The 23,663-nt window shown below is 48.6% G+C and overlaps 2 protein-coding genes and 1 long non-coding RNA gene across 5 annotated transcripts in view; 2 read left to right on the top strand and 1 right to left on the bottom strand.

The window, feature by feature from the left end:
• The window catches only part of LOC114199246 (uncharacterized), a 56,910-nt gene extending 50,511 nt beyond the window's left edge, over positions 1–6,399 (bottom strand). For 2 of the 3 annotated variants that reach the window (XR_015768371.1, XR_015768372.1), the window contains exons 1-5: positions 6,158–6,399; positions 4,480–4,648; positions 4,108–4,258; positions 1,829–3,174; positions 1,023–1,114 (exon numbers count right to left, since the gene is read on the bottom strand). This is a non-coding gene — a long non-coding RNA (uncharacterized LOC114199246). The remainder of the gene's footprint in view (positions 1–1,022; positions 1,115–1,828; positions 3,175–4,107; positions 4,259–4,479; positions 4,649–6,157) is intronic. The other variant, XR_015768373.1, reaches the window with a different exon arrangement.
• A 4,825-nt stretch (positions 6,400–11,224) lies between these two features.
• On the top strand, positions 11,225–12,528 carry IER3 (immediate early response 3). The gene is made up of 2 exons (XM_028091130.2): positions 11,225–11,469; positions 11,565–12,528. Exons 1-2 carry the CDS (start codon positions 11,260–11,262, stop codon positions 11,823–11,825), a joined length of 471 nt encoding a protein of 156 aa, XP_027946931.1. The 5' UTR covers positions 11,225–11,259; the 3' UTR covers positions 11,826–12,528.
• A 392-nt stretch (positions 12,529–12,920) lies between these two features.
• On the top strand, positions 12,921–23,579 carry FLOT1 (flotillin 1). The gene is made up of 13 exons (XM_028091128.2): positions 12,921–13,074; positions 13,413–13,469; positions 13,775–13,850; positions 13,938–14,028; positions 14,268–14,411; positions 14,546–14,665; positions 14,754–14,849; positions 15,074–15,226; positions 20,452–20,633; positions 20,818–20,863; positions 20,981–21,118; positions 21,372–21,536; positions 23,149–23,579. Exons 2-13 carry the CDS (start codon positions 13,427–13,429, stop codon positions 23,176–23,178), a joined length of 1,284 nt encoding a protein of 427 aa, XP_027946929.1. The 5' UTR covers positions 12,921–13,074; positions 13,413–13,426; the 3' UTR covers positions 23,179–23,579.
• Positions 23,580–23,663: the final 84 nt, after the last annotated feature.

Below are 23,663 nucleotides of genomic sequence, written 5' to 3' on the forward strand. Positions count from 1 at the left end.
ATTAAAGGAGCTGAGGCAAAGTGCACAGAACCTTAGAAAGACATTTCTAAATCACTACCAACAGGAAGGTGGCCATGATTATGCAAGGAGAACTGAGACAAGCCCAGTCAGAATGCAGGGCAGGAGCTTTATGCATTCTGCACCGCAGGAATTATGGGCAGAATTGACATTACATAACCCTGAGTGTTGAGTAGGTGTTGGAGCTATACCACAGGATGCTCATCACAGGGTAATTAAGTAAAGGCAACTCAAATCTTTTTACATCTAGAGGGCTGAAGTGACTCTATGTGCCTAGAATCACATGAAATGTGTGGGAGGTTTGTTGTTGTTTTTTTTAATATGTTGATCAGTTGGATGGAGGATCAGAGAGAAAACACAGACCACTAAGCTCTCAGTCAACATTTTATCCTCTAGAAAGTAAAATGAATTTATAATCATCTCATGAAAAACTAGAAGCAATGGAGAATCTGGCAACTTTGTAATACAGGAAGCCAGAAGTTGTATTCGGGTTTGTGGGACTGCCCAGCATTCTTGCTAGTTCTGTGCCTCAACCAAAACTCCCCCCCTCACCCCATCGTGCAGTGATCTCACCCTGCTCTGAATTCCTAGAACGCTTGCTTTCTGTATCAACATTCTATTCATTTGACATTCATCACAGTGATTTGCTGAGGAAAAGTACCTGTAAGCTCTAATATGCCAAACAAATGTTAGTTATTATGCTAGTGTGTGTGTGTGTGTGTGTGTGTCTACACACATATATAATGTATATAATATATACATATTAGTGTATACGTGTATATATATAATATATAAATACATGTGTGTGTATGTACGGTTTTATAGTTATTATGTGTTTCTCTTGTTTTCCCTTCACTGAGTTATAAGGTTCTTGAAGCATATTTTATCCATTTTTTCTGCTTTCTACTGCTCTTAGTTGGAACACATTTGTCAGTCTACTGATGTTTTGAGTGTGGGGACTTAACTGCCACCATTTCACAAGTCCATGACTTCCGGCCACTTACCTTCACTGCCCTTCTGTGTCCTGCAGGGCTGCTAGGAGGACCAGATGAAATAACGGGCACAAAGCATCTTGGATGGGTTCGTTTCCTGTGGCCTATGACACAAAGAACACTGTGGCTTTAGTTCCTCCTTCAATCTCTTGTTTTCATTTTCTCAGAAATTTGGGTCATGGATATGATCAGAGATATGTTTCTCAATAACAGATTTCTGAAATGACTCCTAGACCTCTCAATGAGTAGTATGCAACATACTAGGTCAGAGGACTGACCTAGACTATTTTAAAAGTGCTGAAAGCAAGGTAAAGCCATCAGCCTGTGATAAATGTTTTCCCTATGCACCATTTTTCCTTCTCTCACCTCATCATCTAACCCAGTATAGTCCAATAGAACTTTCTATGATGAGGGAAATGTGCTATATCCACTCTTCCCAATATGATAACCACTAGCCACGTGTGGTTATTGTGTACTTAAAATGTGGTGATGCAAATGAAAAACTGAATTTCAATTTTTCTTTAATCAAAATTTAAATAGTCACATGCTACCCCATGGAACAGCACAGAGCTAAACTAAGAGAATCTGGGTCTCTTTATTCATTCATTCACTCATCATTCAATCAAAATCTGTTGAGTACCTAATACGTGTCAGGTACAGTACTAAGCCCTGACAGTGGGTTGAATGATTGTCTGAAAGAGCTCAAAAATTGTTTAGGGAAAAAAATAATCCTTTGAGATGATCTCAAGTCCTTATCCTCTTGAGGTAAGTTGCTGGAGGAGATTTCTTAGGCCTGGGTCACCCTGCAGATAACTTACCTTCCTGACTTCACCTGCTGGGTTAGAATCCTTGTCTGAGCTGGAGGCAGTTCTCAAGGGCTGGTAAGAGGCCAGTGATATGGCCAACAGGGCAGCCCACTAAGGTTATCCGATCCTGGGGGCTGGGTGCACAACATATTCAGAGTTGGAAAGTGAGACACAAGCAAGGATGCAAATGTCAGAGCAGTGTAAAACCCCAAAGACACCAAGAGCCAGGGCAGCAAGCCAAATAATAACATTAATAATGAGGATTGTTGAGAGACAGGAAAACACAGAGGTTGGTTGCTCTGTCTCTGGAGCCAAACTTCCTGGATGGCAATCCCAGCTCTGCCCCTCTCCTGCTATGTAACGCCTCTGTGCTGTCTCTTCACTTGTAAAAAAAAAAAAGATGTTATAATGGCCCTCTTTTCAGAGGCTTACCATGAATACTAGATGAATTTGAACATGGAATTGAACCCAGGTGAAATAGCTCCAGACGCCACTCTCTGGCCAATATGCCATACTGCTGGGTTTCGGAAGGAGGTGGACCAGAGTTCCAATCTAACTCTTGAACTACTTTATAGCTATGCAGTCTTGGGAAAGGGAGCTGCCTCATTGAACCTCTCATTTTCCTCATCTGTAAAATGAGGGTATAAATAATAATAGTGGGGGGGCGCCGTGGCGGGGCTCAGTCAGTTAAGCATAGGACTCTTGATTTAGGCTCAGGTCATGATCTCAGGGATGTGAGACTGAGCCCCATGTCAGGCTCCACACTCAGCAGGGAGTCTGCTGGGGATTCTCTCTCTTCTTCTGCCCCTACCCCCCTCAAATAAATAAATAAATCTTAAAAATAATAATAGTAGGGATTTGTGAAGGCTTAATGAATTGATTTATGTATAGCAGTCAGAAAGAACAGTGCCTACAAGCCTAACAGCGTGGGCTTGTGTTACTGTACATGATGCCATGGGACCTGTGCAGAGCCACGTAGCAGAAACTGAGTGGGGAGCGAGGCAGACAGAGATACTGAGCCATATGGTGGCCTGGGGGGGCGGGCAGGCAGGGTATGTTCCTGGAGTTGCTGCAGATCCAAGGGAAACTGCTGCAGCATCCTGAGGACATGCCAGTTCTTTAGGGGAGAGGCTGCTAACCAAGGAGATAGCTGCATTCCGGCCCATCCCTGTACCCTGAGGTAACCTGAGAACCTGTTCTCTAGGAAGAAATAATTTTCACTTGGCAGATTTGGTAGACAGGGATTTTTTGTTTGTTTTGTTTTTTAAGTAAGCTATACTTAGCCCAAAGTAGGGCTTGAACTCACCACCCTGAGATCAAAAGTTGCATCCTCTACCAACTGAGCCAGCCAGCCGCCCCTGCAACAGAGATGTTTTGAGGCAGCTTCCTTAAACAGTTCTGTCAAAGAATAAAGTGGTAAACTGCTCTGGAAAACAACATGGTAATTTCTTTTTTTTTTTCCCATGGCAATTTCTTATAAAGTTAAATCTACACCTAACTATACTACTCCTAGATATTTTCTCAAGAAAAATAAGAACACATGTCCACAAAAAGAGTTGTATAAAACATTCACAGTAGCTTTACTCATAATAGCCGAAAAGAAGAAAAAAACCACAAATGTCCACCAATGGTGAAAGAGTAGCCAAATGTAGTATGTTTATACAATGGAATACTATAAAGAAATTAAAAGGAAAGATCTACTGATTCATGCAAGAACATGGGAGAATCACAGAGATATTATACTGAGCAAAAGAATCCAGACACAAAAGAGTGCCTAGTATAATTTTATTTATCTGACATTTTAGAATAGGCAAAACTACAAAAATGGAAATCAGAGCAGGAGTTGCTGAGGGCTGGGAGTAGAGAGAGGGTATTGACTACAAAGGGACATGAGGCAATGGAAATACTCAATATCATGATTGTAGTAACATTTGCACAATGTACAAGTTTGTCAAAACTCATCAAACTGTACTCCTAAAAAGGATGCATTTTACTATATGTAAGCTATACTTCAAAATGCTTGGCTTTTAATAAAAAGGCAATATCACGAAGCACTAGCAAATTCTATGTGAAAGAGTAGGAGTCAGAAACAGGATGAACACAACTCACAGGGATGGGTTGAGAATATTGGCTTTATACATTTCTTTCTGATTTTCTTTAAACGCTGACAATTTAATAACTTTTTTTTGCCTTGTCAAAAGTTTCCTGGCATCAAAATGGCTTCATTACAATATCTGGTGGTGGTGACCAGAAAAGGTAATAGAACCAGAAAGATCAATAGACAGGGGTACCTGGGTGGCTTAGTCAGTTAAGCGTCCGACTCTTGTTTTCCGCTCAGGTCATGATCTCAGGGTTGTGAGATGGAGCCCCAAGTCAGCTTCCACGCTCAGCAGGGAGTCTGCTTGAGATTCTCCCTCTGCCTCTCCCGATAGTGCTCTCTCTCTCAAATAAATAAATGCATTTAAAAAAAAGATCAATAGACAAATGACTATAATTGTGTTTGATGCCTCAAGAGGTTTATGTACAAAGTAGGTGGACTAATACTGCATGCGGGAGTCAGGAGACTCAGGAGAATGGAGAGGAAAAAGAAGAAGCCTCATGTGTGAAGGGTCCAGTGGGTAAGAGTTAGGCACATGTGAGAAAAAGCACAAAATCAGACTTACCACTGTATCTCGGGCACTGGGACAGCTTTGTGGGAGTTGAGAGAGAAAGCCTGGATGAAGTTGCCCGGATTCAGGTTGAGAAGCCAGTGCAGCCCCACCAGAGAGTTTGGGGCACAGAAGTCAGTAGGCAGGCACTGACTTGGTCAAGTCCATCTTTTAACAGAAAGCTCTGGGGAAGACAAAGAAGATGGACTGTGGGCAGGAGAGTTAGGAAGGTTCTTTGTGGCCCATCCTTGTCATAATTTCCACTGAAATAAAATGTGCCTCTCTGGTAGTGGATTATTCTGCATGCCAAAAGTATTAGGTAAGTCTCAGTATAAAGCAGCCCTGAGGGTAGCTCAGCTGTCCAGTACTTTGGGACCCCCTGTTTCTTTCCTGAATTGGGGAACCCTAGCTCCCAAGCAACCCCTTAGTTCAGGCTCCCAGGGGTAGCACCACTCGGTCTGTTTCAGGGATACAGCGGTTACAGGAGCAAACCCAAACAGTCATGGTTCATGGTGGAGATCAACAGGCCCAAGGGACACAGTATTCTCAGCCTCCCCTTGTGAACAATCCCCTTCTATGCGGGGTGGGATTTCCAACCTGAGGAAAAAAACTGACCAATGTCTGGGAAGAGAGACTGTCATAGAAGGGTAGGGTCAGGGCCACCCCGGAGCCAGGATGACGGCAACATGAGGCCCAGACACTCCAGGGAATCCATGAGGCCATGGAGAGAAAACATGAGGGAAGGCAGGGTTACAGTCTGCCTGGCCCAGCTTCCTCTTTCATGAGCTCATGGTAAAAGCCAGGCCAGGCAGGAGGGTGCCAGAGATTGAGCGAGCGTGTTTTTTCCCTAACTTGGTTCTGAGTCACACAGGCACCTACCCTTCCCAGAAAACCACTTCAGGGCTCACCCCCTGGCAGCCAGTCAAGCCCCAGCGCTAACACGCGAGACAGCCAGGCAGGAACTGGAGACCTGCCAGCCGGGAGCACTCATCCCACCCGCAGAGGCCTCTCCCAACCTTCAAAGAAAAGACCCTATGGCAGCTGTGTTGGAAGTAGGAGGGAGACTTAGTTTAACTTTTGAGAACCCATGGGAGATGTTGTTGAATCATGGGGTTGCAGAGGAGGGAGAGAGCCTTTAATCTAAGCAGTTGACTTTACAGATCAACTCATCCAGTAAATACAGGGTGTCTGAAAAAGCAGGACAAAGGGGGAAATACTTTATTTGTTGCACTTTCCCCTCCCCCACCACCTCTTCTGTGCTTTGAATTAAATCACCATCATACTTTCCAATGCTGATATGGGAGCGCTCTACAGAGAGAGGCAAGCTGCTTCCCATATGAAGTCCCAGCTCTGCAACATTAATGGATTAAAGGGCCCTACATTCCCAGCCTTTGCAGGCGGCTGGTAGTGATGGAGAAGCACAGTTTTAGGCACTGAATACAGAGCAGTGAACAAGATGGTTAAAGTCCTGTTCTCATGAAGTTATTACCCGGTAGGAAACTGAGGCCAAAGGGTGGAGCTACAGCACGGGGCCCTGGGAAGCCAGCGTTGGCAGAACAACAGGCACACTGGGTCCCTTCTCAGCTCCCCCACTCTCAGCAGCCTCCAGGGAATTTGGGTTGAGTTGAGCTGAGCTAGGAGGGGCCAACCTACATCCCAAGGCAGGGGATACCGTGTTCTCTTGTGACCTTACCTTGGTGCTCCACGCACTCTTGCCTTCCTTTTGCATCAGGGAAAACTGCCAGGAACTGATCTTGACCCTCCTAAGGCCCGAATCGTTGTTTCTGATGGCCATTTATTAACTCGCTGCCAAGAACTCACCACCCCACCCTACCGCCATACCTCTGGCAAGAATTGTTCCAATGAGAACGTGTGCGCATAGGGCCAGGGGAAGGGTATTTAAAATCAGTCACATTGGCCCAACAAGAACTAGGAATGCAGAAGTCTCTGCTTCTTTGGAGAAACGAAAAAGCCACAAAACCTGCCCTGAGATGGAGAGGGAAGGAAGGGGCGGGGGGGGGCGGGGGATGAAAACAGAAAGAGAAATTCTATCTCTTGATGATCTTAGCAGTTGGAGGCTATTTTGTCATCCTGGTCTCCTGCTCCCGGGTTAGCTCACTGCTGCCCACATCCCCTCCAAAGCAGTCCCTCCTCGTATAATACTAATAATGACCATCACAGAAGAAGCACCTGCTATGTGCCTAGGAGCATACACTCGTATCCTTAAGCCTCACCTTAAACCTTAAAACCAATATGCCCACTTTGCAATTGAGGAGACATTTTCAGAGAAGTAACTGGCCCAGTATCATGTAGTTAATAGGTAGCAGAGCCGGAATTTAAACCCAGTTTCCTCTAACACCACCAGATTCTAATATGCTCTTTTTTGCTACACCATATCTCCTGTCTATCACAAATCCATCTCAAGTCAACAAAGTTGCTGAGCATCTACCAAATGTCGGGTGCCACTGAGCTTTCAGTCTCTATTTCCTGAGTACCCTGACTCCAGCCCTCTACCTCTTTCCCTTTTTCAAATGCTCCCACTTCTAAATATCTGTCTCCTTCCCATTACCCTTGTCCCCCATTCTAGACTTCGGTCAGCAATGTAGCAGTACTCTAGGTGGGCCGGCAGGCATGACTCACTCTTATGCCAGGGATTTACAGAGTGAGGGCCAGTGCTTTGCCATCCATCACCTGCTCAGTTATTCCCAATTTAATGGCAGATCCTCCTGAGCCACAGTTGAGCATCCAGCATCTCCTCTTTGGAGAGGAAGCATTTGGTGGGAGGTGGGTGGGGGAGGGGGGAACCTCTGAAAGGACACACAGCTGGACAAACAGACACCTCTGAGGGTGAAGGATAGCTCCTCAGAGGAGATGGATTTAAGAATATTTGTTAACCTCCTACTGGGTGAAAGGCCAAGTACTGGAGATACCACCAAGATACCATGAGAAAAAGAGCGGACGTCATCCTGTATGTTTATGGAGATTATATTCCAGTGGGGGGAGACAAACAACAAAAAGTAAACAAATACATAAAATGATTCCCCATGTAGCAAGTGTTGTAAGAAAATGAACAAGGGGCTAAGAAAGAGGTTGGTGGGAGGTCAAGATCACAGGTCAAATGAGGGAAAGGAAGGATCATAGCAATCTTGGGGAAGATGGGGAGGAAATGAGGAGCCGTGAGAGCAGTGAAATGGAAAGGGGCCAAGGGCCCGTTTCCCTAGGATTCAGGCAGTGAGAACTGGTGCAGCTGCTGGTCTCAGCCCCTGGCCCTTCCTGGCCTTAACTCATCCCCCAGCACTCACCCCCACACCCTTTCATTGGCTTAATGATTCACTCTCAACCTTTCCCTAGCTTCCTGTATGGGGGGGTGCGGGCGGATGAGGCAGAGCCCCGGGTCTCTGAGGGTGGAGGAACAGGGATGAGATTGGTTGGGAAGGAATGGCGAGTAGTCTGAGTTTTCCGGTTCTTCTCTGTCCTATTCTGGTCTTGCTACAAAGAAAGGTCTCTTTGTGCCAGGAGGACGGTAAAGATAACTAGGCCCAGCTGGAGGCCCAGATTCCAGATGTGGGAGGTAGTGGTGAAACAAGATCCTGACATCCCTCTTCATTTCCCCTCCCTGCCAAATGCCCTAGAGAAATTTTCCATCATAAACAAGTTGTGCATTCCTGACCTTGGGTGCCCCCCACCCTGCCTCCCACCAAGCCATGTCCTTCCATCATCACTATCCCCCCCACTCCCAATTTATATCTGTGTGAGCATGTATGTGGGCCCATCCACATATGCAAGTAGTCTTGTATTCGTGTTAATCACTGTGTAGTGTGCAGGTTGCCTTGGAATAAGGGTGCAGGTCGGTGTGCAGGCTCACTGCTTGAGTGTAAAAACAATGATGTTGGCAGGTGTGAAAGGCAGGTATGGGAAAGGGATGTGTCTCTGTAGAGGAGGTGTGTTTTCTGCTGGTCAGGAAGAAGTAGGTAACACATGAGTTTAGATAGCAGTAATGGGTATAAAATAAAGCAACATAGAGGCCCAGGTAGCAGTTGTATATACAGCAATAATGTATCTATTGGAGTCCAAATGTGGGGATGTCCCTATTTGCATCCCACACATCCTTGCTTGAGAAATGCCATTAGGTGTTCCTTGTTTGGTGTGTAAGAATTGTCCCAGCTGTTCTTAAGATGCTAAAAATCTGTATGTGGGGTTTGAAAGAATGTATCTGTGTCTCAAAGCTTAGGGTGACCCAGCCAGGGTGTGAATACCATATGTGCATTTATCGTTCTGCATTTCCAGCTTTCATTTAACAAGACTGTTGAGCAACTACTACAGGTAAGGCACTGTGCTGGGTTTCATGCAGGGCACAGAGACACGTGTGACACAGCCTGTAACGGAAGAGATCATACGTGTACTCTGCGTGCACCAGGCATAATATGATCTGGAGTAAAGACCTGAGCCAGATGCCTTTCAAATCCCTGGAGTCAGCCTTGATGCCTTCATGCTCTTACTGTCAGCACCCCACTCTCCACACTCCCAGGTTCTAATGATTCCCATCTCATTGCTAACTCGCTGTGGTCTTATGCTAGGGATGTCTCTTACTGCCACCCTGCCTCTTGTTTCCCTCTTCCATGGCCCATCTCAGGCCCTTGTTACCTTCCACCTGAACCCTTCCAATAGCCTCCTATTCCCTGCCTCAGTGTCTCCCCACCCAGGGCATACTTGTCATTCTACTTAGTTCCCAGCTTGAACTACCCTCCTTTTATATCCTTCCGTGACCCACAGAATCCAGCATCTAGAGTCAAACTCAATCTCCTGGCCTGGAGCTTCAGCTAAGCTCTCCCCACTCTGCCCACCTCCTTTCCAGAATCATTACTTCCCACTACTCCTTTACAGGAAACTTACTGTAAGATTGTTTTTCTTGTGATTCCCCAAACACATCCTGTACTTTTCCAGCTCAAGGCCTTTGCTGATTCCATTCTCTTCCTCACAGTCATCTTCCACATCTGACCCTGTGGGATCCCACCCTGTGAACCCACTGTTCAAAGTCATCTCAAATGCCACTCTTCCATGAAGCCTCACCTGATTGATTAGCAGATGGGAACCCTAGTTCCTTTGGGTCTCCCCTTTACACTTACTGTTCAGTTTCCTTAAGACCCTCGGGAGAGTTCTCCTGGTCGGCGTCCCTCCCCACGCATAGGGTGAGGTGCCGCTGAGTCAGCAGCCCACACCCTGAAACCAACCTCAGTATTTTCAATAGGGGCTTTTATTTTTTTTTTAGGATTTTATTTATTTATTTGACAGAGACAGAACGAGAGAGGAAACACAAGTGGGGGGAGCGGGAGAGGGAGAAGCAGGCTTCCCGCTGAGCAGGGAGCCCGATGCGGGGCTCGATCCCAGGACCCCGGGATCATGACCTGAGCCGAAGGCAGATGCTTAATGACTGAGCTACCCAGGTGCCCCTCAACAGGACCTTTAACAGGGTGCCTGGCACCAGTAAATGCTCAAAGGATGTCAAATCGTGTGTCCATGAGCAGCTGTCTCTAAGGCAGTTATGAAAATACACCAATTCTCTTAAGTTATTACCATTACCACATTTGCATAACGTCTCACAGTTTAAAATGGTCTTTACATAGATAGTGTTATTTTTTCTACTACGACAAGGACAAATCCAGGTAGCTGCTAACCTCTTGCCTTTGTTTTGTGGCACCAGCCTTACGTGAGCTTTTCTGCACACATCTTCGTAGGTAGCTTTATTGTGTTGCCCCTGCGAAGTCTCTGCACTTTTGCTTTGTGTATGTGCACGGTAAAGGGGAGCAGGATAGGACACCCCAAAATGTGCCACCTTGGCATGTGAATTATTTTGAGCTGAAGGCAATCGACACCCAGCGGACTCGGGGACAAGCTTTTTACCTCTCCCTTAACTGCCTAGAAGAATTTAGATAGGGTCCTGAACCACAAGGACAGCTATTACCAGAGATAACTTTTTATCTAAAAGACTTACCTGCTTGGCGGGGCAAACATCTGACTCCCAAACATCTGCGGGTGAATTGCCCTCCGCCCTTTTGAAGCCCCAGGCCCCTGTTCCGTTCCTTAGCTCGAGATGGCATATAAACCTCAATTGCCTTTGAATCTCAGGGCTTCTTGGGCTCCTGAAGTACATAATTAAATCTGTTTTTCTCCTGTTACTTACATCAATTTAATTATCAGACCAGCCCAAGAAGCCAGAAGGAAAGGACTATTTTTTCTACCCCTACAATGTGGTGTGTGCTGAGGCGGGCAACATCAGGTCTGTGTGTACTAGTGTGTTCATTTCTCTGTCTTCTTGGCTATTTCTGTAATGACTTTCCTCTTGGCGTGCGTGTGTTTTCTATGTGTAGCTACAAGTGTATGAATGTGCGTGTGTAACCGTAATTCCTTGACTCTGCTAGGTCACTATTGTCCCAGCATGGCCAGATTTGTCAGTCCGCCTGCCTCCCCAGAGATGGGGCCAGTGGCCCAACCACCTCCTAAGCTCTCTGCTGGCCGCTCTCCAGCTACCGCATGCCCTGACATGTGCCTGCGCCCGGAATCTCACCCATTCCACTCACAACTCACACACTCACAACACACACTTCAGCGCCTAGGTTGCACAGGCCAAGTCACCACCCCCTCTCTTTGCTTAACCGTCGGAATTTCCAGCTTGCTCCGGCCACCGCTCCCAGCGGCGGGTGGAGTCGAGAAGGACCCGCCCAATTCTGGGGCGCACATAATTTGCTCTGCACCGCTGCACGTCTGCAGTCGGCCTTCCGCTCCGCTCAGTGCGCCATGTGTCACTCTCGCAGCTCACTCCCTACCATGACCGTCCTGCGGGCCCCGACCCCAGTCTCCTCCGCCAGCCCCGGACCCCGGCGGGGCTCTGGTCCTGAGATCTTCACCTTCGACCCTCTCCCGGAGCCCGCGGTGGCCCCTGCCGCGCGCCCCACCGCCTCCCGCGGGCATCGGAAGCGCAGCCGTAGGGTCCTCTACCCACGAATGGTGAGTGTAGTGGAAGTGGGCAGCCGGAGGGGCAGGGGGAACGGCCGGACGCCGGGGTCCTCAGCTAACCTGTCGCCTTTGTTGTCTCTCTTCAGGTCCGGCGCCAGCTGCCAGTCGAGGATCCGAACCCTGCCAAAAGGCTCCTTTTTCTCCTGCTCACCGTCATCTTCTGCCAGATCCTGATGGCTGAAGAGGGTGTGCCGGCACCGCTGGCCCCGGAGGACGCCCCCAGCGGCGCAGCTCCCGCGCCCACCCCGGCGCCCCCGGTCCTTGAGCCCCTTAATCTGACCTCTGAGCCCTCGGACTACGCTCTGGACCTCAGCACTTTCCTACAGCAACACCCGGCCGCCTTCTAACCGGGACTCCCCACATCCCCCCACTCAAGAGAGTCCGAAAAACCAAAGAAACACCAGGTGTACCTGGTGCGCGAGAGCGTATCCCAAACTGGGACTTTCGAGGCAACTTAAACTCAAAATACTGCCGCGGAGACGCCAGCCCGAGCCTGGGATGAAACGAGCGCCGACACTCCGCACCGACACTCCCGGGCTAGGCCGCCGTGGGGAAGAGCGTCATTAATTTATTTCCCACTGATCCTAATTAATATTTATATGTATTTATGTATGTCCCCCTGAGTGATGGAGGGGTGTATGTAATATTTATTTTAACTTATGCAGGGGTGTGAGATGTGCCTCCCTGCTGAAAATGCACTCTTGGTATTTGTTGAGCTTTGTGGGAAAGTTGGGAGGCTGGGCGCTTTGGTTCTCCTTCAGAACGAATGGAAAGGTCCTCGATCTGGGAGAGCGCCCGGGCTGAGAGTCAAGGATGGTGGCGGGTCGTAGTTTAGGGGCTGGTATTCCGTCCTCCAGGATTTCAACTCCTTGGATCTACTGCGTGAGGCTTTGGCGGACCATTGGGGATAAGGTCCTTGGCTTTCGATCTTCTCGAAGTTGCCCCCAAGGGGTGGCTAGGGTGTCGAAGGTCGGTGGGCTGTCAGCGGGCGGCTGTGGGGTCGCCCGGTATGTTCTGTGAACACAAATAAAGTCGATTTACTGTCCGTCATCTGAGTGTGCGAATCTTTGCTCGCGGCAATTCCCCACCCCTCCCCGCCTTCCGGCGCTAAGGGCGGGCGGGCGGAGCAGAGGCCACGTCCCCGGCAGGCGCTCCGCCCCAGATGACCGGATGCGGTCTTCGTTGCCCAGTGTGCGGTTTTCCAGTTACCGCGGGGCAAATCAGAGATGGGTCAATCTCCCCGGCCCTGGGTTGCAGACTCACGGAGGTCACGTCCCGCTTCCCGGGGCGGAGCTCCCGGCCGGGGAAGGGGGGCGGCGGGGCTGGCGGCGCGCCCAGCAGGCGGGGCAGCCGGCGTAGGCCCGGCAGCAGGCGGGCCGCGGACGCGAGCGCGGCTTGCCGGGAAAGGGGCGGGGCGGAGGGTGTCCCGCCGCGGGGGGCGGGGTCGCGTCTGCCGCAGGAACAGGGTGCGGCCGAGTGAGGGGCGCGAGTGTCGGCGGGGCTGGCTGGGAAGCCGTCCCCTCCACCCTCCGGACAGCTCCTCCGCTCCCCGACTCGGTGCGAGCCCTGGCCGGGCCGCCGCCAGCGTGCGGGAAGGTGGGTGGGGAAGGGAGATGTAATCGGACTGCGGAGGAGCAGGCAGGGTGCCGCAAGGTCTGCGGGCCTCTAGGCGCGGGAGAGCTTTATCAGAGGAGCGAGAAACTCCTCACCGAAGGCGGGAGGGGGCAGGGGGGAAGGGAGTGGCCGCAAGCCGGCGGGGGGCGGAGGGAGCCGCTGGGGATCTGTGCGACTTAACAGGGAAATGCCTTAGCGGACCCACGGGTGCGGAAGGGACTGGGCCCTGGTGGCTGGAGATTGGGCGAGACTGACGGGAAAGAGAGAACATTCACTCCTGTGGACCCCGCCCGCAAAGGCTTTCTCTCCCTTTCCTCCAGCTTCAACCTGAGCCATGTTTTTCACCTGTGGCCCAAATGAGGCCATGGTGGTCTCCGGTAAGTAATGTTCTCTTCTCAGCCAGTGTCCCCCAAACTTGCGGTCCGGCCTCTACCCCTTACCCTTCTCCCTACCAGCTCCCCAGGCCCGGGCCTTCTGTCCACCCCCCCACACACACCCCACCTCCATGGCTGCAAGCCACCCACTTGTGATTCCCAGTGCTACCCTTCCAAGGCCCAGACTGCCTCCCCTCCAGCTCCCAGCTTTTCTTGTGGGGATTATCCCCCCCCCACTCTAGTTTTTCAGTCTTCCATATTCTAGCCCTGCCCCTGCCAGTGCGGTTTACTGCTCCCGTACCTTGCAGGTTTCTGCCGAAGCCCCCCAGTCATGGTGGCTGGAGGACGTGTCTTTGTCCTGCCCTGCATCCAGCAAATCCAGAGGTAGGTAGAAAAAGAACCAGGGAAGGGGAACCCCAGTTTTCTCTCTTTTCTTTTTTTCTCACTGTCCACTCCTTCTTTTTCCCATAGGATCTCTCTCAACACACTGACCCTCAATGTCAAGAGTGAAAAGGTTTACACTCGCCATGGGGTCCCCATCTCAGTCACTGGCATTGCCCAGGTGAGGCTTTCAGAGCCTTTCCCCCCTGGAGTCCATTCCCTCATCACCTTCTTTGTCCCCAGACATTAAGAATCTTCTGACCATGGCCTTCCCAACCTCTGGCTGCAGAGAAATGTCTCTGCTAAGTCTCACCTTCTCCAGGGACCCCCAGGGCACTTGACTCTTCCATTCTCTTCCTGCTTCCTACCTGGTTTCATGAGACCTTCACCACATTTTCCCTATCCCTACTCTGGTTACAGGTGAAAATCCAGGGGCAGAACAAGGAGATGTTGGCAGCTGCCTGCCAGATGTTCCTGGGGAAGACGGAGGCTGAGATTGCCCACATTGCACTGGAGACTCTGGAGGGCCACCAGAGGGCTATCATGGCTCACATGACTGTGGAGGTGGGCTTGAGGGCAGGGAAAGATCTGGAAGAGATGTCAGAGTGAGTGGCACCTAAGGACCCTGCTAGTCTCTGGGAGACAGTAGACAGGACTGAGAGCTTAAGTTCCTCCTTCCCACCATTCTGTTACCCTAGGAAATCTATAAGGACAGGCAGAAATTCTCAGAGCAAGTTTTCAAAGTGGCCTCCTCAGACCTGGTCAACATGGGCATCAGTGTGGTTAGCTACACCCTGAAGGACATTCATGATGATCAGGTAAACTTAGGTGGCTGATCCTCTCCAGTTCCCTGCTCCCATCTCTTAAACCCTCCCAAGGATTCTGATTGCTGCTTCTCTGTCACAGGACTATTTGCACTCCTTAGGGAAGGCTAGAACAGCTCAAGTCCAAAAAGATGCTCGGATTGGGGAAGCAGAAGCCAAAAGAGACGCTGGGATCCGGGTGAGAGAGATTCCACTTGGGGGATCACTTGGTCACTGTGGGCTTCTTGGGCATGCAGCGGGAGGGGGGATGGAAGGGGCACAACTGAGTGAGGGCTCATAGAGCCGGGTTGGCAGAGGAAATAGATGAGGCCACATGCAGGGGAGCCTGGTGAGGAGCAGGCTCTCCCTCCTGGGGCCTTCTTCTCCCTGCTCTAATTTCCTCTCTGATCGCTGTGTGGACAGGAAGCCAAAGCTAAGCAGGAAAAGGTGTCTGCTCAGTACCTGAGTGAGATCGAGATGGCCAAGGCGCAGAGAGACTATGAGCTAAAGAAGGCTGCATATGACATCGAGGTCAACACCCGCCGAGCGCAGGCCGACCTGGCCTATCAACTTCAGGTCAGAGCTCTCACACTGGGCAGTTAGTTCCTCTCAAGCCCTCCGTCTTAGCCTGCCACACTTTCTCATATTCTAACTCTGATCCCTTTATGCTGGCTCTACATTTCTGACCCAACTCCTCCATATCAGGAAGATTTGAAAGACCTAAGCATTTCAGTTGAAAAGCAAAGTAAAGGCCAAGAAGGGATATGGTCAGGATGGGATCATATGTTTGGGCAGATTGTCCCCTGGGCAAGGGCACCTGGAGGAGTGGCTGAAGCAGAGCTAAGATCCAGCCCATGCTCCACACTCACCATGCTATGGGAGGTGGCACCTTTTTCTGATTTTCCGTGGCTCGTAGCAGCCCTGGTGATCCAAGAAGGGCATGGGGAAGGAAAACATGGACTTGGGCTTTGAATCCTGCGAAGTGAGATATGGGCAGCCCTTGATATTACAAGGTGGCATGGTCAGTCCTCATTGTTTGCAGATTCTGTATTTGAGAATTTGCGTACTCACTAAAATTTACTGGTAACCCCAGAAACAGTCCTTGTGGCACCTTTGTGATCATTTGCAGACATGCACAGAGCAATGAAAAATTTGAGTTGCCTGATGTGCATTTGAAGTTGAACAAGATGTTCTGCCTTCTTGTTTCAGCCCTAATGATATAGAGTGTCATTTTCACAGTATATTTACTGCTACATTTTTTGATTTTGCTGTTTAAATTGGGCCCCAAACATACTGCTAAAGTGCTAAGTATTCCTAAGTGCAAGGAGGTTATGATATAATTTACAGAGAAATTACATGTGTTAGATAAGCTTCTTTCAGGCATGAGTTATAGTGCTGTTGGCAGCAACTTCGCTGTTAATGAATCAACAGTGTATATTATATAAGGTATCTTTAAACAGAAACACATATATAGCAAGGATATATACTGATCTGTCGTGAACAGGGGCTCACAGGAACCTAACCGTGTATTTCCCCTGATAGCAAAATAAGTATTTGCTAATTCAGTATTCATGGCTACTTTATAGAACAGATCTACCATGAATAATGAGAATCAACTGTACTTTGAGACCTTCACCCAAAGGATAGCAATATTAGGAAATTTGTTTTTGCCAAGAGTTGGTATAGCCTTAAAGGATGATGAAGTACAAAACATCTTTAGTTGATGATGTTGAGTTCCTGGTGGTTTGACAGGCAATTGAGTGTGGCATAGTACTTGGCTCCTCAGTGTGGTCTGCCTACCAGCAGCATCAGCATGGCTGTGGAGCTTATTAGATACAAAATATCCAGCTCCAGTCCTACTGACTGAATCAGAATCTGCACTGATTTTTTTATTTTTTATTTATTATTTTTAAAAAAAATTTTTTTATTTATTCAATTGAGAGAGAGCAAGTAAGAGCATGAGCAGGGGGAAGGGACAGAGGGAGAAGCAGGCTCCCTACTGGGAAGCCCAATGCGGGACTCGATCCAGGACCCTGGGATCGTAACCTGAGCTGAAGGCAGACGCTTAACCCACTGAGCCACCCAGGCACCCCTGCATTGATTTTTTTTTTTAATTTTTTAATGTTTTATTTATTCATGAGAGTCAGAGAGAGAGAGAGAGAGAGGCAGAGGGAGAGGGAGAAGCAGGCTCCCCGCAGAGCAGGGAGCCTGATGCGGGACTCGATCCCAGGACTCTGCGATCATGACCTGAGCCGAAGGCAGATGCTTAACCATCTGAGCCACCTAGGCGCCCCCCTGCATTGATTTTTTTAAAGTAGGCTTCACGCCCGACCTGGGGCTTGAATGCATGACCCTGACATCAAGAGTTGCATGCTCTACCAACTGAGCCAGCCAGGTGCCCCTAGAATCTGCATTTTAACAAAATCCCTAGGGGATTCATGTATACATTGTAGTTTGAGAAGCATTAACATAGTGGAAACCATTAGCTTGCGTGGTCCTTAACTTAAATAGACTTTCCTTATCTGTAAATCAAAGGATTGGGCTGGTTTTGGCTCTGTTCCAACTTTTATCAGTTCTTTATTTTGTGCCAGGCTTTGTGCTAGGTGCTTGGGGAATTAAGGATTCATTCAACAAATATCTATTAAGTGCCTGCTATGTGCCAGACATTGTTTTGGAAGTGAGGATGTAAGTATGAATGAGACAGAAAAGATTCCTGCCCTTGTGGAGCATATATTATAACACAGGAAACAGCTAATAAGTAAGTAAATAACTTTCATAGGTTCTAATTATCTTGTTCAAGTGCTATGAAGGAAATATACAGAGTGATAAAAAAAAACAGTGGAGAGGTACCATATTAGGTTGGGGGCGATCCAAAAAGCTTCAATGTGGAAGTGATTTATGAGATAAACCTGAGGATGAGAAGGAGCCAGCAATGTAAAGAGTTGTGGGCCAAGAGCATTCTAGGCTGTTCAAATAGAACTTTCTTTGATGATGGAAATGCTGTAAATCTGTGCTGTGATATTGAGTGCGTGAAATGTGGCTTGTAGAACTGTGGCTAGTGAAATGTGACTGAAGACAGAATTTTAAATTTTATTTAATTTTAATTAATTTTAAATATAAATAGCCATGTGTGGTTAGGCAGAGGACCATCACATGCAAAGGCCCTGAGGTAGGAAAGAGCTTGGTGTGTCCCAAGAACAGAGAGGGGGGTTCTGATCTGGTGGGGCTGGTATGCTGTGAGTAAGATGGTGAGGCAGGCAGGGCCAGGTCACATAGGGTTCAGGTGGCCGTGTTGGAGACTTAGAAGAGCATTCAAAGCCCAGTGGAATGCTATTGGAGAACTTGAAGCAGCGAGGTGCCATGGTCTAATTTACATTTTTACAAGGATCAGTCTGGCTTTTGTGACTTGTGTCACAAGTGTCTCTTGTGTCACTTGTGTGACACTTGTGTCACTTGTGTGACTTGAAGACAAGAGAGGAAGCAGGAAGATAAGTTGGAAGCTTTTTCAGAGATGATGGATTGAATAAATACAGTTAATTGCACTCCCTCTAAAACCTCACTAAAACCACACAGAGTGATTTTTAAAAAGAAGAAGGAGAAGGCGAAAGCAGATGGAGAGAATAGGATCAGAAGGAACAGAAAGCATAGTATCATTTTGGAAGCCGGAAAGACATCAAAATTGACTAAGCCAGTGGTACTTTATCAGTGGTGGGCACGATGTGACCATTGAATGCTAAATGCTGACAGCCTCCCCTAACCCCCTTACCGCATTTGGCCCCCAGACACTCCCGTCTTCCAAAGAAGTCATCAGAAGACTGTGCCGAGGAACGTGACCAAAGCGAAAGACTTTTAAGGATCCTGAATCATGGGTTCCTCAGCAGATGACCTGCCCAGATCACCGTAGAGTAAAGCTTGGAGTAAAGCTCAAACTCAGCAAGCCTCACCCACATGCCCACAGTTTCCTTTCACTGTTTAGACCTCCTTCACTGTGAGCAGCCAGCCAAGGATGACCTGATATATGAGGGAATCCTGCAGTGTTAAAGTCTGAGAGTAAAACCACGAACAGCAAAACAGTTTGGAGGATACATACTATGAAGGGAGAAGAAAACTTAAAAATTTTTTTTTAATATTCTTAGTGAGATAAGAGAAGAATTCACATCTAGAAAATCAGGGCATAGAACAGAAAACAAAAAAAGAGCTCTTAGAAATCAGTAGGATGGCAGAAATGAGGGGGAAAAATCACAGTGAAGAAATTCTAATGAATCTATGGATTTATTACTCTAATTCTAATAGATTCTAATTGTAATAAATTTATTAATCCTGATCTACAGATTTATTAATCTAATAAATCAACAGAACAAAGAAAATGGGAGGAAAATCACCAATGGAAAACTTTTTTAATGTTTATCTGTTCTGAAAGGTATGACTTTCTAGATTGAAATAGTCCACCAAATGCACAATAAAACAACTACCCTGTGAAATTTCAGAACATGGAGAATAAAGAAAGGATCTAAAAGCTTCCAGAGAGAAAGAACAGATCACAAAGGGTCAGGCATCAAAATGACTTCAGATTTCTCAAGAAGCTTGAAGACTGTGGAGCAATGCCTTCAAAATTCAGATAGAAAATGAATTCTAACAATAACCTGTACTCTGTCATTCAAATAGAAAGAATAAAAATCTCAGAAAAGCAAGATCTCAAAAAACTTATTGCCCATATACTTCTTCCAAGGAAGCTACTGGGGGTTATTTTATCAAAAGGTGGGCCTAAACAAAGGGGGCAGGAGGGGCTCCAACAGAGAGAGATCCTGCACACTGAAGGAGAGAGCAACTAGTCCAGTTTGGAACCGGTCTGAAATTTTAGGGTCAGAGATAGCACAGGGGTGCCATATCCAGAAGCACCTTTCCTCTGGAGTGAACACATGGGTGCAGTAAAGGCAGGGGCATCATCTCTGCTATTGATAAGACCCACAGGGATGATGGTCCATGGCTGAGCCAGAGCAGTGGAGCAGTAAAGAAGCATGTACCTCTCTGGTACCTCTCCTCACCAAAATCTTGGCAAGAGCCTTCAGATCTATTTACTCGTTCTTGTCATTGTTTAGAATGTCCCCGGAAGAAGAATACAGAAGAAGCTGGTTATAATGGTTGCCTCTGGGGAAAGGAACAAGGTAGTTTGAGGAAATAAGTGGACAGAAACCTTGCTTCTCACTGTTCATGTTTTTTCTTTGAATGTGTACCATTTACAAAAGATAAAAATGAAAAAGATACATACCCACCCACCCCCCCCTCCACCGCCAAACCAGTAGGAAGCTATTGCAGGGAGGGCTGGAGTTGATGATGGCTTGCAGGAAGGTCACAGCAGCACAGATGGAGAGAAGTGATGGATTTGAGTGAGGCTGGAGGTGGAAGACGGCCACCATGCATCAGAGCCCTCCAGGTGCTCATACTCTAGAGAGGGACACTGCAGAGAAATAGACTATTATGGGAGCTCAACAGAGGGACAGTTAGCCTGGCCTGAGGGAGAACAGGGACCAGATGCCAGCCCTATCCAGCTCTTGATGCCGAGGTTGCTTGGAAAATGTCCTACCCTCGATGCTGCCTGAGGAGGATCAGGCCATCCCCCAAGCCATGATTGGGATCCATATGGGAAATGGACTCCACTGGGCTGGCTGACCCCACCAGGGACTGATTTCATGTACCTGCTCTATTTTTATATCTCACCCTGGAGCCCTGGCCCTGGCTTCTCTCCGTGGTGCCTGGGAACTTGCTCTTCAGCTCTCATGTTGAGCATTGCTCCTACCCAGGTGGCCAAAACTAAGCAGCAGATCGAGGAGCAGCGGGTACAGGTGCAGGTGGTGGAGCGGGCCCAGCAGGTGGCAGTGCAGGAACAGGAGATCGCCCGACGAGAGAAGGAGCTGGAGGCCCGAGTTCGGAAGCCCGCGGAAGCTGAGCGCTACAAGCTGGAGCGCCTAGCTGAGGCAGAGAAGTAAATGCCCCCTCCCAGGCCCCATCCTTGTCCTTCACCACCTGGGTGCCCCCATATGAAGAACTGAGGCCCTCACTGCCTGAACTTCTCCGGAACTTGGGTTACAGGGGCCTGTGTCTCTCCAGGGGGCCTGCCTTTCGCCCTTCCTCAGCGCCTCCCCCCCCACGTCCCTTTCTGTGCCCAGGTCCCAGCTGATTATGCAGGCTGAGGCAGAAGCTGAGTCTGTGAGGGTGAGTTAAGAGGTGGCTCTTGCTGGCTTGTGGAGTGAGTGGGGGTTGCTGTTTGAGCTGGGGTTTCTTGTCCTCAACTACACCCATCAGTACCACAGTTGCCTGTACCGTTCTCAGATGCGTGGGGAGGCCGAGGCCTTTGCCATAGGGGCTCGAGCCCGGGCTGAGGCCGAGCAGATGGCCAAGAAGGCAGAAGCATTCCAGCTGTACCAGGAGGCTGCTCAGCTGGACATGCTGCTGGAGAAGCTGCCCCAGGTCTGGAGGTTGTGTGTGCACCAGGAGAGAAACAGAACCAGGGATTGTAGGGTGGGGGGGAAATGAGGGGCTTGGGAAGAACCAGGCTAGGGGACTCTAGGTTAGGGGTGGGAATTATAAGCCAGTGACTGAAGTGAGGAAGAATGATCCTTACAAAGTAAAGAAGATCAAGGATCTTGAAGCCCAGGGTAAGGCGTTTTAGGAGGGGTGTGGTCAGGCCACAGGTGCTGAGTGGGCATCTCTCACCTACCAGGTAGCAGAGGAGATCAGTGGTCCCTTGACCTCAGCGAATAAGATCACACTGGTGTCCAGTGGAGGTGGGACCGTGGGGGCAGCCAAGGTGACTGGGGAAGTACTGGACATCCTGAGCCGCCTGCCAGAGAGCGTGGAGAGACTCACAGGCGTCAGCATCTCCCAGGTGAGGGTCTCTGGGGTGGGAGCTGTGGATTTTCTGTGAGTTTCTGGGTTCCTGGGGCATGTGATGCAGCAGGCCTAGTACTCGACCAGCACCAAGGAGGCTCGGGAGCCACCGACATTTTTGCTTTCTCTATGCTAGACACAGTGCTAAGCTGCTGCTGCTGCTGCTGCTTTTTTTTTAAGATTTTATTTATTTACTGCAGAGAGAGAGAGAAAGCATGAGTGGGGGCGGGGGAGAGGGTGAAACAGACTCCCGGCTGAGCAGAGAACCTGATGCCAGGACCCTGGGATCATGACCTGAGCTGAAGACAGACACTTAACCAACTGAGCCACCCAGGCGCCCCCACAGTGCTAAGCTTCTACACAAATGGTTGATTGGTTTTTTTTTTTAAATCAAACTATCCTTTGGGTGTATGGTATTTTACAAAGTAAAGAAACAACTTTCAATATGTTAAGGAACTGTGCCCCTGTCATACAGCTAGCTGGTAAAGCTAGATTTCAAAAACCCAGGCTGACTGTCTTCTAGAGCCTTGTGGTCACCCCACCAGTACAAGGAACTGGTTGCAGCCTGTTGACAGTTGATTCCAAGGCATATCACGGTCTTTCTTGGTGCCTGTTTATTCACCTATAGATTATGGTAGAGGTCAGAAAGCAGGCTCTGGAACCATACTGTTGTGGTGTGAATCCTGGCTCCAGTGCATGCTAGCTGTGACCTTAGACAAGTTAGCTATTTCTCTGTACCTCTTTCCCCACCTTAAAATCAGGTTAATAATAGCATCTACTCTATTGAATTGTTAAGGGGATTAAATGAGTAAATATTTTCAGTGTTTAGGACAGTGCTTGGCACATAACTATATATGAGTGTGCTTAAAAACTTATATAGGGGTGGGGCGCCTGGGTGGCTCAGTGGGTTAAGCGTCCAACTCTTGGTTACGGCTTAGGTCATGATCTTAGGGTCCTGGGATAGGCCTGCGTTGGGCTCTACGCTCAGTGCAGAGTCTGCTTGTCCCTCTCCCTCCCCCTATGCTCTTCCCCCTGCTTGTGCACATTCTCTCTCTCTCTCTCAAAGTACCTTTAAAAAAAAAAATTACAGGGGTGCCTGGGTGGCTCGGACGGTTGAGTGTCTGCCTTCGGCTCGGGTCGTGATCCCGGGGTCCTGGGATCGAGCCCCGCATCGGGCTCCCTGCTCAGTGGGAAGCCTGCTTCTGCCTCTCCCTCTGCCTGCTGCTTCCCCTGCTTGTGCACTCTCTCTGTCAAAAATAAATAAAATCTTAAAAAAAATTACAAAAGTGAAAAGTGTAGAGCATACCAGTGACCTTAAGCTGGGTTCCTTGGATCCTTCTTGAGGCCGGCATTGAAAGCACTGAAAGATTAGGAGCTAAGGGGGGTCTGTGCAAGCAGGGCTCTAGCCCCCTCCACTCCTTTTTAGCGATTGTTGTTGTATATTGGTCCTAATTACTGCTTGACAAGAGGGTACGGTAGGGCGGCAGAAAAAAAAACATCTTAGAAGACTTCTGGAAATGCATGTCCTCCCTGCAGCCCTCATCCAAATGAGGAGCTGGGAGAACAGGGTACGTGGTTCCCAAGTGTCATCCCTGTTGTCTTTTTACCAGGTGAACCATAAGCCTTTGCGAACAGCTTGAGCCAACCTTCGCCAGTGCCTAGCTTCATGGTTGCCAGAATGGTCCCCATACTGCATGCAAAGCTGGCTTCCCTGAGCATGCCCTTGACAGTGGGATTTCACCCCTCATCTCCTTGCCGAATAGCCTTGTGCCTTGCCTTGGAGGGGAAGTGTTACTCTTCCCAACCCCACACTGCCAAGACTACCAGTCCCCCACGGGTTCCGTGCCAGCCTTCTGATTATCCTACTCACACCCCCAATTTAACTTCCTAATTAGACTGTGTGTACCTATTGTCTAGAATTTTCCTGACCAAAACTGAGGGATGGCCTGGAGGTTCTCAACTTTGTCAAATCAATTGCTGTTAAAAGGTACCAATGCTGATAAACAATTAACTTAATAAAGCAGAACTCGTTCAAAATGAATGCTGGAATGTAGCTTATTCCCTTCAATACACTTTTGAGAATGGGAGAAGTTACCTTGTATACTGTTAAAATTGTGCAACTTTT

This window comes from Eumetopias jubatus, unplaced genomic scaffold (genome assembly GCF_037043125.1).
Source record: "Eumetopias jubatus isolate StellerSeaLion01/CBP00866 unplaced genomic scaffold, mEumJub1_p1.0 scaffold_6, whole genome shotgun sequence".
Lineage (NCBI taxonomy): Eukaryota > Metazoa > Chordata > Mammalia > Carnivora > Otariidae > Eumetopias > Eumetopias jubatus.

Bases quoted from the DNA above. Each gene is read 5' to 3' on its own strand.
- IER3 (XM_028091130.2), top strand. From the start codon at position 11,260: ATGTGTCACTCTCGCAGCTCACTCCCTACCATGACCGTCCTGCGGGCC. The intron at 11,470-11,564 runs GTGAGTGTAGTG...GTCTCTCTTCAG, and splicing joins GGGTCCTCTACCCACGAATG to GTCCGGCGCCAGCTGCCAGT.
- FLOT1 (XM_028091128.2), top strand. From the start codon at position 13,427: ATGTTTTTCACCTGTGGCCCAAATGAGGCCATGGTGGTCTCCG. The intron at 13,851-13,937 runs GTAGGTAGAAAA...TTTTTCCCATAG, and splicing joins TGCATCCAGCAAATCCAGAG to GATCTCTCTCAACACACTGA. The intron at 20,864-20,980 runs GTGAGTTAAGAG...TACCGTTCTCAG, and splicing joins CAGAAGCTGAGTCTGTGAGG to ATGCGTGGGGAGGCCGAGGC.